The sequence below is a fragment of the Panthera onca genome, chromosome D2 (genome assembly GCF_046562875.1).
Source record: "Panthera onca isolate mPanOnc1 chromosome D2, mPanOnc1 haplotype 2, whole genome shotgun sequence".
Lineage (NCBI taxonomy): Eukaryota > Metazoa > Chordata > Mammalia > Carnivora > Felidae > Panthera > Panthera onca.
In genome coordinates this window covers 75,961,494-75,974,953 of record NC_138349.1, presented here as the reverse complement: position 1 = coordinate 75,974,953, position 13,460 = coordinate 75,961,494, and the positions used below count along the sequence as shown (strand labels likewise).

The 13,460-nt window shown below is 40.9% G+C and overlaps 1 protein-coding gene across 1 annotated transcript in view; it reads left to right on the top strand.

Annotated features, from left to right (window-relative positions):
• The window catches only part of LYST (lysosomal trafficking regulator), a 176,088-nt gene that overhangs the window by 95,331 nt on the left and 67,297 nt on the right, over window positions 1–13,460 (top strand). Inside the window, exons 23-28 of the mRNA XM_078434192.2 lie at window positions 709–1,324; window positions 2,030–2,207; window positions 4,327–4,496; window positions 6,024–6,254; window positions 8,819–8,985; window positions 9,632–9,784. Of these exons, the coding sequence (XP_078290318.2) occupies window positions 709–1,324; window positions 2,030–2,207; window positions 4,327–4,496; window positions 6,024–6,254; window positions 8,819–8,985; window positions 9,632–9,784 (1,515 nt within the window). The remainder of the gene's footprint in view (window positions 1–708; window positions 1,325–2,029; window positions 2,208–4,326; window positions 4,497–6,023; window positions 6,255–8,818; window positions 8,986–9,631; window positions 9,785–13,460) is intronic.

Sequence of the window (13,460 nt, the reverse complement as noted above, 5' to 3'; positions counted from 1 at the left end):
GAAGATATTCTGAACCCTCCTTTTACATTTGTAAAAACGAATACCCAAATAATTAAATGATGTACTTAAAAGACCACCTAACTCACAGAACCATCACTTGAATCCAGTTCTGTCTTGTTGCAAAGCCCACACTTTCACACCATATCAAACTGCATCCTAGTGACTGCTAGCCTGAGGCAAATTAAGTTTCACTTAATTTCACGACAGTAGAGCCATTAATCCTAATGACTTTGCATCATTCAGTCAACACTGTATTTTGTTAAGGAGACAGGAAAAGACATACGTTTTTGGGAGATTTTAATAAAAAGTAGTTAAAAGAAAAAATAGTTGGGGCACTTAAGAATTTTAAGCAGTAATGGGGTTCCGTTGGTTAAGCATCTGACTTCAGCTCAGGTCCTGATCTCACAGTTTGTGAGTTCAAGCCTCGCGTCAGACTTTCTGCTGTCTATGCAGAGCCCGCTTCGGATCCTCTATCTCCCTCTCTTTCTGCCCCTCCCCTGCTCACATGCACACGCTCTCTCTCTCTCAAAAATAAGTAAACATTTTTTTTTAAAAAGAATGTTAAGCAGTAGTTAACGTTAACCTGTGTGGATTCTTTAGCATCGCTAGATAAATGGGTTACTGCTGTGGTTGTGACTGACAGTGCAGGACACAAGTGGTCCCACTTAGTAGATTTTTAACGAGTGTTTTTCTGTCTACTCTCTCCAGGAAACAATTCCTCCAGGATTATCCCACAACGGACGATCGCCAACATTCTGCGTTCTAGAAGCCTACCAGCATTTCCTACTGCTTCACCTCAAATGCAACCACAAAAACTGACTGGAAGTTTGGGTTGTAGTATTGACGCGTTACAAAATATTGCAGATGATTACATTGCTTCCCAAGCAGAGAAACTGAATTCTCTGGTGAGTTCCGGGACACTGAAGAAAGACAAAGAGGATGCATTCATCAGTAGCTGTGAGTCCGCAAAAACTGTGTGTGAAACGGAACCTGCCCTTTCCGCCCGCGCCTCTGTCAATGGTGTCCCAAAAGGAACCTTGGAATTTCTGGGGGTCAGAGTAGATCACAAAGAGTTGGGAGCAGAACCCAAATCAGAAGATGACGAGTCCTACCCACGCCGCCCTGATCACCTGAAGGGACTGGCCTCATTCCAACAGAGCCACAGCACTGTCGCAAGCCTGGGGCTGGCTTTTCCTTCACACAACGGATCCGCAGCCGTTGGACGCTGGCCGAGTCTCCTTGACAGGAACCCGGATGACTGGGAAAACTTCGCCTTTTCTCTCAGTTACGAGCCGAACTCCAGCCGCACTGCAAGTACTCACAGGTACTCACTGCTTTCGCATGCTCCCCCCGCCCCCACTTTTTCTTTCGCTCTTCTTTGAAGACATTCTGAAATGTCTTACATCACTTCTCATATACAACATGTATATTCATAGCAAACAGAAAGGTACCTTTCTCTTTAGTCTAATACTAAATAATATTGAATTCCATGTTTTACCAAAGGCTAAACCGTAAATGGCTCCTAAAGAAAAAGTGCCTTGTGGTTTACATTTAGAGAAAAACTCCTCAGGGAAACTATAAGATTTATAGTAGCCAGTGGCAACACCCGGTAAGAGTCTCCCCGGTGGTGGGGATGCTTCTCCTGTGCTGTGCAGTACAGGGGCCACCAGCCACGTGTGCCTGTTGAGCCCTCGAAACGTGGCTAGTGTGACCAAAGAGCCAAATTGTTTATGTCATTCTAGATAGTTTCCCTTGCGCAAGCGGCTGGTGACCACCACCCTCTTGCACGTCATAGCTGTGGAATAGAATGGTGTTTAGTGGACCCTGTGCCTAAAGTAGATCGGTGAGAAATAAAATGGTAACAAGTGATGGCAAGGTTGTTAGTCACAGGTCAACATTTTTTTTTAACTGTGTGACCTTTGGTTTCACATGTTGAAATTACTACTGCTCCTCACAGTTCTTAAGGAAATCACCGTGTGCTTTTCTTCCTGATACTGTGTTCACGAGACTTCTGGGGTCTCTGTTTTAGCGTAACGGAAGACTGTCTGGTACCTATCTGCTGTGGATTATACGAGCTCCTCAGTGGAGTCCTTCTCATCCTGCCTGATGTTATGCTTCCAGATGTGATGGACAAGCTCATCCAGGCAGACACGCTTTTAGTCCTCGTGAACCACCCATCACCTGCTATACAACAAGGAGTTATTAAAGTAAGGGCCAGTTCTAGATGCGTTGTTTTAATTCAGAAAAATAAATGTACGTTTGATTTAAAACTTGAATGTATCTGTTAAAGTAGACCTAAAACTTTAGTCTAAGGAAGAATGAACTGATACACAGCTGACCCTTGAACAACACAGCTTTGAATTGCGTGGGTCCACTTATATGCGGACTTTTTTTTTTATAAGTACAATACGGTACTATAGATAAATTTTTTCTTCCTTATGATTTTCTTAATAACACTTTCTTTTCTCTAGCTTAGTTTATTGTAAGAATACAGTATAGAATACATACAACATACAGGATGTGTGTTACTCAACTGTTTCTGTTGTCAGGAAGGCTTCGGGTTACCAGTAAGCTACTCGTAGTTAAGTTTTGGGGGAGTCAAGTAATATGCAGATTTACAACTGTGGCGGGGGCGGGGGGGGCTGGCACCTCTAACCCTCATGTTGTTCAAGGGTCAACCGTAGTTGGTTCCTTCTTTCTCGTATTTTTATATGAATTATCATGCAATTTTAAGCTCTCCTCCATATATGGATTCATATCAATACGTTTTTCAAGTCTACCAATTATAAGGAACACATAGTTCATTGGAAACCTTCCCTGCAGTGTAGTATCAAATCTTAAACATCTACTTCAGGTTTTAGCTCAGGTGTCACCTTTACGGAGACCTGATCACCTTTCCGAACAGCTTCCCTCTAGCACCCTACTCCTCATTTATCCTATCATAGCATCCTCGTTTTGTCTTGTAATTATCTTTTTAGTTGACCTGTGTGCTTGATCTTTCAGTCTCCCACACTGGAGTCTCCGCTCCATGAGGGCGGGCAGCTTGTGTCTAGTATATACTAGGGACTAAGCGTAGTGTCGAATGAATAAGCGTTTCATATGAATGCTTTCCGTTAGAAAACAGGCCAATATTGTAAGGGTCTTGTAACGATTCTCATTTTCTTTAGTTCGTCTGATGTAGGATGTTTTTTAATCACTTGCAATTCAACCCAGTATTTTTTGAGCTTCCATCCCAGGTACAAAACACTGGGCTAGTTGCTAAGTGGATACAAGGTGGAATGATAGAAGCCCCGCATTCAACGAGCTTATAGTCCAGTGAGGGAGAGAGACATAGACCCCACTAAGTAAAACGTAAGGACTTCTGGTGATGAGTGCTTCAACGGAATATTGATACAGAAGAATGGGAGCGTGGGAAAAGCAGTTAATTGTGATGGGGGGAACCAGAGAAGGATCCGTACAAAAAGTGTATCTTGTATTGTGCTATAAACTCAGAAAGCTTTTTAAGTAGGTCAGCAAACAGATGTGTGTTTGGGGAAGAACAGTCAGTCTGTCACCGCTGTGAGGGAGTGATCGCAGGGGAGAGAGACGTGGAAGTGTTCTGTTTAGCAGGCTTGCACCGTAGTCCAGGGGAGAATGATGAGTTCCTGATTCGGGCAAGCGGCAAGTCAGAGCACACCCAGATTTGAGAGGCATTCGCTGGAATGAGTGATCACACGTAAGGAATCAGGACCGGAGGAGCCACCGATAAAATTAGCCGTGAAGTCTAGGAGCGTGGCACTGCTGTGTGCTCTCAGACGGGAACCACGAAAGACAGGAGTGTGGAAAGAAAATAAGTAATTGAGTTTTACACATGTTGCATTTAAGATGCTAGGGAAGGGTGGAGATAGGGCTCTGTGCTCAGGATGGAATCCATCCGGAAGTCTGGAAGTCGAAGTCTAGGAGAGATACATACGTGCACGCACACACACACGTGTGGAGAGAGAGGATAGTGCAGGGCTCGCCGATTTGTTTCCTTCAGAATAAAGCACAGCTTTTGTACTTCTACTCGACTAAGGTTACCAGTCTACCAGGTGTCAATGCTCAACTAAAAAGTTCGTTTCCCCATAACGAAAGTATTAAGGTCTCCAAGATAAAGTCAGCATGAGCACTCCAAACTAGTCAGAAACAAAGATTATTTTTGGTTTGCTATGGAGGTGGCATTGTTTTTTAGCTTTCTGTGCTCTATACATATGAAATTAAATAACAACTTACAAGTATTGTCTGATCTGTGTACATTATATAAAATTTTAGTGCATTATGTAAATTGTCTTAATTTTTTTTTCTTAGCTATTAGATGCATATTTTAATAGAGCTTCTAAGGAACAAAAAGATAAATTCCTAAAGAACCGTGGCTTCTCCTTGCTAGCCAACCAGTTGTATCTTCACCGGGGAACTCAGGAATTGTTAGAATGCTTCATTGAAATGTTCTTTGGTCGACGTATTGGCCTTGATGAAGAGTAAGTGGCTTCTTCCCTCCACCGTCATTGGGGATCTTTTGTCTTAAAAATAAAATTTGTTAAGCGGACTCTTAACAAAGTTATTTGGTCATTTTTAGAAAAAATCCTCTAAAAGTACTTCCAGGTGAATCAATTTATTATTTTCCATGTGGTATTGTTTCTAACTTCTGCCTTTGTATTTCATTCACTAGTTACAAACTAGAAACCAGTGCTTCATCAAAGGAAAGCAGGTGATCGTTTAGGATTTGACATGTAGTGTTAACACGAGGAGGGTAACTGAAAAGAAGGTGGCTCCCATTGTCCCAGCAGTAGATCACACGACTGATTGTCCCAGCAGTAGATCACATGACTGATCCTTAGAGAGGCTTCCCCCGTCCCTCAGCCTCCGGGTCATCTGGGAGAAGAGTCATCCCTCACCTGGAATTCCTGGTTGGGCCACGAAGTGCAACTGTTATCCCTGTCTGTGTTCAAGCAGTGAGAAATGTGTGTCTCCTCGTTATTAGGTGTCTTCTGCTTATTAAGTAGACTGACTCAGACCTTGAGGAGTTTACTGATTGCAGTAATGACAACAGTACTTTCATCTGCATACAGCTTTTAGCTCTGTCAAAGCAATTCTGCAGTATTTCATTTGATTGTCACAAGAGCTTTGAGAAGAAAGTAGGGCAGATGTCACCACACGTATTTGACAGTTAAGGAAAATAAGGTACAAAATGCTTACATTTCCTTCCATCACAGAGGCAAATAGTCTCGGGACAGGAACTCAGGATTCTTTCCTTTCACCAGAACTCTTTTTACTAGTTCACTGTCTCTCGGATGCTATCATCATCATCATCATCATTATTATTGTATGTTAATGGAATAGTATATAATTATTATATAAATTATGTATGTTGTATGTTATCATGATTATGCTAGTAATTGTATGCTAGTTTATTGTTAATAGTTTTATTAATAGTCAATTAACAATAACTTCCTGTGCACTTGTTATATAGACCCCTGAAGTAGGGTTCTTTTGGACACATAAGGGGCCTGTGGACAAATTAAAGCAAGTCAATTAAAAACCATGAAATTGTGAGGCATCTAGCTCTTGATTTCGGCTCAGGTCACGATCTCACGGTTCGTGGGATCAAGCCCCACACTGGGCTCTGCGCTGACGGCTCGGAACCTGCTTGGGATTTTCTCTCTCCCTATTTCTCTGCTCCTCCCCCGCTTACACACGCACTCGCTCGCTCTTGCTCTCTCTCTCTCTCTCTCAAAATAAATAAGCTTAAAAATTTTAAAAACCATGAAATTGTATCATATTTCATTTGAATGTTGTATATTTACAAACTTGGGACAGACTTCTAGCAATGCTTGTATTTTATTGGAGAGGTCAGTGATCTTACAGGTTGAGATTCCTTTCTCTCCACGTTTATTTTTTATAGCTTCAAAATCAAGTTAACAGAATGACCCACACTGCAATCCTTTTTCCTTGTTTAGTGGTTAATTGCTTCTAACGTGCTCTTAATTGTGTGTTCTTTCTCGCAGATTTGATCTGGAAGATGTGAAAAACATGGGACTGTTTCAGAAGTGGTCTGTCATTCCTGTTCTGGGACTAATAGAGACCTCTCTATATGACAACATGCTCTTGCATAGTGCTCTCCTACTGCTTCTCCAAATATTAAATTCTTGTTCTAAGGTAGCAGATATGTTATTGGATAATGGTCTACTGTACGTGTTATGTAATACAGTAGCAGCCCTGAATGGATTAGAAGAAAAGTAAGTTTTAAATCATTATTTAAAACTTCATCATCTGAGGGGCGCCTGGGTGGCCCTGTCAATTAAGCATCCGATATGGGCTCGGGTCATAATCCCAGGGTCATGGAATCAAGCCCTGTGTTGACTCCCCACTGGGCGTGGAGCCTCTTAAGATTCTCTGTCTTCCCGCCACCCTGCCCTTCCCCCATTTGCGGTCAGTCTCTCTCTCAAAAAACTAAAACAAAAATAAAAACAAAACTGTGTCATCTGACAAATACTTTAGAAAGGAAAGACTTTAGTAATAGGTTACATTAAAGCATCCGATTTTTCAAAACACTTTCAAAGAATATCCTTCCATGGGGCGCCTGGGTGGCTCAGTCGGTTAAGCGGCCGACTTCGGCTCAGGTCATGATCTCGCGGTCCGTGAGTTCGAGCCCCGCATCGGGCTCTGTGCTGACAGCTCAGAGCCTGGAGCCTGTTTCAGATTCTGTGTCTCCCTCTCTCTGACCCTCCCCCGTTCATGCTTTGTCTCTCTCTGTCTCAAAAATAAATAAACGTTAAAAAAAATTAAAAAAAAAAAAAGAATATCCTTCCTACCAAACTAATTAGATTGGATTAATTAAATTGTATTTGGAGGGGGCATATTTTCTATCATTTTCAACAAGTTTACTGAAAAGGAAGATGTGTATATGGCCTACTTTTAGGTGTTTAGAACCTGAAGGCAAGTTGAATAAATTTAACTGTATTTAAATAGATTTACCACGCTTCCACAATGGTCTTATAAAAGTTATTATCCCCAGAAGGAATAGGAAGTTGAGGACTGGAGAGAGAGAGAAAGAGAGAGAGCCTTGTTGAAGATCACATAGCTAGTGGGTAGCACAGGGTTTAAAACTGAACCTGTCTCCCTTCAAACACTTATGTTTTGAACTGTGATGCTCTCCTACTTTCTACTACCATAAATTAATTTCTCATTTCCAGAAGTACATTGGCAAATGGCTGCCTACCAAATTGATTAACAGCCTTAAAAAATATGTGAGGAGATTATATTTCTACTTGGATTTTGTGCCTTTGGTTTCTGCATTTATGATGTACAGCATACCATTTTTATTAGCGTAATGTTAAAATATAAATCTCCAGAAGCACATTACTGTACATTAAGGCATTAAATATTATCTATAATTTTTAAGAGAAGGCAGACAGTAACCTTTAAGAGAAGGCAGAAGCCAGGGAGGCTCTCTGAGTACAAGAGAGACTCCTTGTACTGAGTTCCGTTCAATTTTTGGGGGGTACCTATTCAGTTCAGGATTTGTGTGCTGGGCATATAAGAAATACAAAGTATTTTATTTCCTCAAAATACGTAGTCTTGATTATAACACAATGCATGTGTTATAACACAACACTTGGGAAGAGTTGCCTACGGGCTTCTGAAAGTAGTGTGTTGTTGTTTGTTGTTTTGTTTTAATAACTTGTACTTACTGAATGTCGTTACATGCTACCCTATTAATTGACCCCAAACAGTTACCATTTCCAACTCTTGGCTTGATTTGGAAAAAATAAATGGTGAGAAGTATTCAGGCTTACTATCATATACTAAGGTTATCAAGGTTAAAAATTGAGGCACAGGGGCGCCTGGGTGGCTCAGCCAGTTAAGCCTCCAACTTCGGCTCAGGTCGTGATCTCACAGTTCATGAGTTCAAGCCCCACATCTGGCTCTGTGCCGACAGCTCAGGGCCTGGAGCCTGCTTCGGATTCTGTGTCTCCCTCTCTCTGTGCCCCTCCCCCACTCACACTCTCTGTCTCTCCTTCAAAAATAAACATTAAAAAAAATTTGTTTTTAATTGAGGGACAGAAGTAACTAATTCATATTTATTATTTATAACTGATTAACAGATGTTCAAATCTATTATCTCCTTTAATCCTTAAAATAACTATAACTTGGTGTGAGATTCAGAGAGATTAAGTAATGCATTCAAATTCACCTTCTCTGAGGAGCCATCTCAGAACGTCCCTGTTCACACCTACTAAATCTTCACTTTTCCTGGGGTCTATGTGGGATCTATGTGTTCCCATGGTGTATAGTGTGTCAATCCCTGTTGTTACACTTACCACCATTTACTGTTCATAGTTCTCTCTTTCCTTGTCTCGTCTTCTTCAAGACAGTAGACTTTTTTCAGGGCACCTAGGTGGCTCAGTCGGTTGAGCATCCGACTTCGGCTCAGGCTACGATCTCACGGTTCGTGGGTTCGGGCCCTGCGTCGAGCTCTCTGCTGACGGCTCGGAGCCTGGAGTCTGCTTCGGATTCTGTGTCTCCCTCTCTCTCTCAGTGCCTGCCTGTCACTCGCACTCTCTCTCTCTCTCTCTGTCACACACAAAAATAAATAAATAAACAAACATTTAAAAAGAAAAGACAATAGACTTTTTGACAGGAGTCAAAGCATGTTTTCTCATTTCTGTTTCTAGCATGCAATTCAAACTCCCCACCATCCAGTAGGCACGAATAAATACTGAATGGGTGAGCAAATGCCGGAAGAACAAGAATTTAAACCAGTTCTCTTTGCCTTAAGTTTTCTGTTCTTTTTCTTTAGCGTTCCTCTGAATGAATACAAATTGCTTGCTTGTGATATACAACAGCTTTTCGTAGCAGTGACCATTCATGCCTGCAGTTCCTCAGGCCCCCAGTATTTTAGAGTCATCGAAGACCTCATCGTACTGCTTGGCTATCTTCAAAATAGCAAAAACAAGAGGACACAAAGTAAGATTTTGTTTTTATGGATTTCCGAGGTTGGGATTATAGAGGAGCCAAAAATGTCATTTGAACCAAATCTCTTTCTTGTGGAAGCTATTTTACTAAAGGTTCATCCTTCATTTTATGATAATATCTATCAGCTTTAAAAAGAAGTCTTTTAGGTGGCAAAAATTAAACAAACGATATGTTCATATGATCAGTAGCTGGCAATACATCATTAAAAAAAGTTTGATTTTTTTTTTTTTTACCAAGTAGAACTAAAAGGTTTATGTTGAATAAAAATCCTCTTTAGTTTTCTTTAATGGCAAATATTAACTATGAAATGTGACAATTTCTGGTTCAGTTTTGCCTTATATATTTAAAAGCCTGTTCTTTAAGACAACGATGTAAGAGGAAATAAATTTGTGAGCTAGTTTTTTTCCATTGAATTTTTTTTTATAGTGATCATTTGGAAATTTGCTTTAAAATTTCTTTTAAAGGCAGTTTAAAAATGTTTACTACTATCAGGAACCTATATCGATCAAAAATTTAAAATCTATGTCTAATAAAACATTACTGGCAGTTTAGATGTTGCATGAAAATAAAAAGCAACTCAGTGTAAAAAATTAACATCCACATAGCTTGAAAACATTCTAGTGTCTTCTGTTTTCAGGTATGGCTGTTGCACTGCAGTTTAGAGTTCTCCAAGCTGCTATGGAATTTATAAGGACCACAGCAAATCATGACTCTGAAAACCTTGTAGATACATTCCGGTTACCCTCTCCTCCTCATCATGCAGTATTTCAACCGCGGAAGAGCATCGCTGGTGAGTACTGAAATAATATTTTAATAATTATAAATTGAGGGTGGCATGACTTTCCTGTACTCTGATGCCATTCACACTTTTAAAATATCTTTTAGTTTAAAAAGTTAAACTACAAAATTTGAGAAAGGTTTCCTCCCTGGAAAAACCATTCTACTGATTTCTTTCAGTGCTGTTCTTGTTCAGTTATCTCTTGAGCAACTACTGTGTGCCAAGCACTGTGTAAATGTTGAAGATACAGTGATGATTAGAAGCAGACACAGATTCTGCACTTGTAGAGATTACAAAATAGTAGAGAAATGTAGAGGATCAGAGTAGAGACTCTAATAGGCAACGTGGTTTACATCAGGAGTTAGGGAAGTATCTGAGGAAGTGAGATTTCAGTGTAGATGTAAAGGGTGAGAGAAAGGAGCTAGCAAGGTAGAGAGTCAGAGAAAGAGTTTTCCAGGCAGAAGGAATGTTGCACAGCAGGAAAAGGCTAAGCTTCAGGGAATTGAAATAAAGTCATTTAGCCAGAGTGGAATACTCTGGAGAGATTTAGGAGAGCGATGCCAGATGGGGCTGTATAGGATGGCACTGGCCAGTGCATAATCTTATAGGCCGCGTTAACGATCTTATCCTAAGGGGGAGTTCTAACATAAGCAGGTTTCCATTTTGTAAAGACCGCTCTGGCTTGTGTGTAGAGAGTGGGTTAGCGGAGAGCAAGAAATGTAGGGGTCCAGGTAGGAGGCTACTGCAGCGGTCCAGACGGGAGAAGACGGTGGCTCGGGTGTGGGTAGAGTACATGTGACATCAGGACTTGCTGTGATTTAGCACATATCGGCAAGTGTCAATATTGTTAGCCTTCCTTATTTTTCCCGCAAAATCTTCTGTGACATTTATGCACACGATCCGGAAAGACAGTATAAACACCTCCCCACGCACACATAGGATCTATACACACATGCACGTATACACATACATATATATGGATGGATACGGATATACAGCATGTATATACACACACAAACGCACATGCGTATCCCCAGAGTAGTTGGTAATTTGTTTGAAGTTTAATCACCCTTACAATCTTAAGGGCCTTTAAATTAAATCGAAATCAGGGGAGCCTGGGTGGCTCAGTAGGTTGAGTGTCTGACTTTGGTGCAGGTCATAATCTCGCAGTTTGTGGGTTTGAGCCCCACGTCAGGCTCTGTGCTGACAGCTCAGAGCCTGGATACTGCTTCGGATTCTGTGTCTCCCTCTCTCTCTTCCCCTCCCCCACTCACACTCTGTCTCTCTCGCTCTCTCAAAAGTAAACATTAAAAAAATTTTTTTTAATTAAATCCAAATCTTTCTTCTACCTGTATTAAACAACTTTGTTTTGTTCAGTGCTATGCGAAATGTTACAACCATGTGAAAAACTCATTTGTAGAGAAAAGCTATTAAATATACATTTTTTTTGCAGTAGTATGTTTAGATTATGCTAAATATAAGCTATGTAACTAAAACTTCTAAGACAGCCACACAACTTTATTGCCCCTGTACATCCTTCTTTAATGTGACATCTGAACTCAGCCTCTCCTCTTGAACTGACCTCCTCTCTTGTCTAGGTAGCATTCTGCCTTTCACCAAGTCTAGCAGTCATGCTCAGCTGACCACATGCCAGAAGATGGCTTTCGAACCACCTTTCCGTTGCAGGGTTCCTTAGATAGTCAGTGACTGCTGAGATGGAATTCACCCCCCTTTGATACAGGAAAATGCTCTGTTGCCAGTATCGTTGAGTCACAGGAGCCGTTTCTTTCCTGCCGACGTTTCTCATTCCCATGTCCATTTCTTCTGCGCTTTTGTACCTAGATCTGTGGTTTCGTTTTTGATCCGCTCACGCCAGGGCTGCCACAGCAGCGCTCTTGCTGTTCTCTCTTTGTTCTGTGATTTCTCTAACAGTCTGTCATCTCTCTCTTTTGATACCAGAATTTTTATCACCTTGAGCCTCAGAGCCCTGCGGAACTCCAAGCCTGTCCTTTTTTATTTTTTGTCTGTGTGAGTCCTGTTAAAGTGCATGACGGACTTTTAGTCCTTTCTTTAAACCTTACTCTCCTTTTTTTCCTGACTCCTCTGGTCTCTTATCCTGAGCTTAAATTTGTCGCTGTATCTGAGTAAATGCAGTTGCTGTAAGCCGCATGAGGTTTGTAGAGCCCTACAGAGTTCGAGCTTGATTAAAAAAAAAAAGACCTTAAAAGTGCACCAGACCAGTTCCTGTATTTTATAGAAGCACTGGAATAAGTTCCTGCTGGAACAGGAGCACCCACACTCCTCCCTCCGTGTCCTACAGCACATCCGCTCATTCCAGCCCTGTCGTGTTTCTAGGACCATCCCTTGTGGGTTTCTCCCACCAATTCTTCCTGGTTTGACTACGGCCCTTATTTAAATCCTGTCTCTGAATCCAGTTGAAAAATACCACTTTATATGTGTTATGCTGTTGCTTTGTAATTCCTTCCGCACTGTTCTACACAGATATTTGGGAAAGACTGTGTTTTATTTCTTCATTCTCAGTCAAAAGGGTATTGGCTTTGTACGCCGTAGGTACAAAAGCTGCAAGATACCAGAGCTCCTGTGCCTTGGAGCAGCATGGTTATAACAGCCTATTTAGGGCTATCCGCTCACGATGCTAAGTTACTAAGAAGGATTTATACTGCCGTCATGTCCATCATTGAGATATAATAAGCTGTTCCTTCCAAGATTTGAAGCAAGCTGTTCTCATTAGTGGTCAATGTTTTGGGGAGATGGTTTTTTCCTAAATAGACTCACTTAGCATTTACTGCACACTGCTGAGAATGTGACACCCCAGCCCCACGGCCACCCCCCCACCTCCAGCAGGGCTCGTGGGGACAGCCGGCAGCTGCAGCTTGTTCTGGCCACACACCCCCTGCGCTGGTCATCGACAGGTCTCCTCAGACTGTCAGCGCCAGGATATCCACAGCATGGGACCGAAGCTTCTTCAGCAGCATTTCGTCATATGTAGATTTTAAGTTCTCATACTCTTAGATACTCTTTGATTGCCAGATTAATCTTTCTACAGCCTGGCTCGTGTGCCATTATCTTGCTCAACAGCCTCAATGGTTCCAACTACCCAGTTAACAGATCTCAAATTCCTTAGCCTTTGTATCTTTTTTTGGTATAGATGAGAGAGAGAGATGTCACTAAATGGTATCGGACTCTACCTTGTTTCTAATTAATGTGTTTATAGACATCTTCCCATATAATAAAAATACTCTTTATGTTTAATGAACACATAATCTATTATATTGATTTGCCATCAATTGTTTCCTAATCTTTATCAATAAACCAAAAGTTTCTCTTTTTTTTTACTTGTCTTACAGTAATCCCTTTGATCCCTTTACTTTTTATTAAACAACTTTGTGTTTAAATAACTTTGTGTTTATTAACAACTTTGTGTTACTTTACTGTTTAATCCCTTGATCCCTTTACTTTACTTTTTACTTGTTTTTGCTATTACAAACAGCATAGCAATGTACGTTCTTTTATATGTTTTTTTCCCACTTGTCTGCTTATCACTATGAGAAACTTTACGCATCACCTTATTTCGTGAAGGTAGAAATAAGCATTAGGGTATTATTTAAAGTGCTATACATACATATAAACTGTCAGAAATAAATATAAATATATACATTGTGTTATT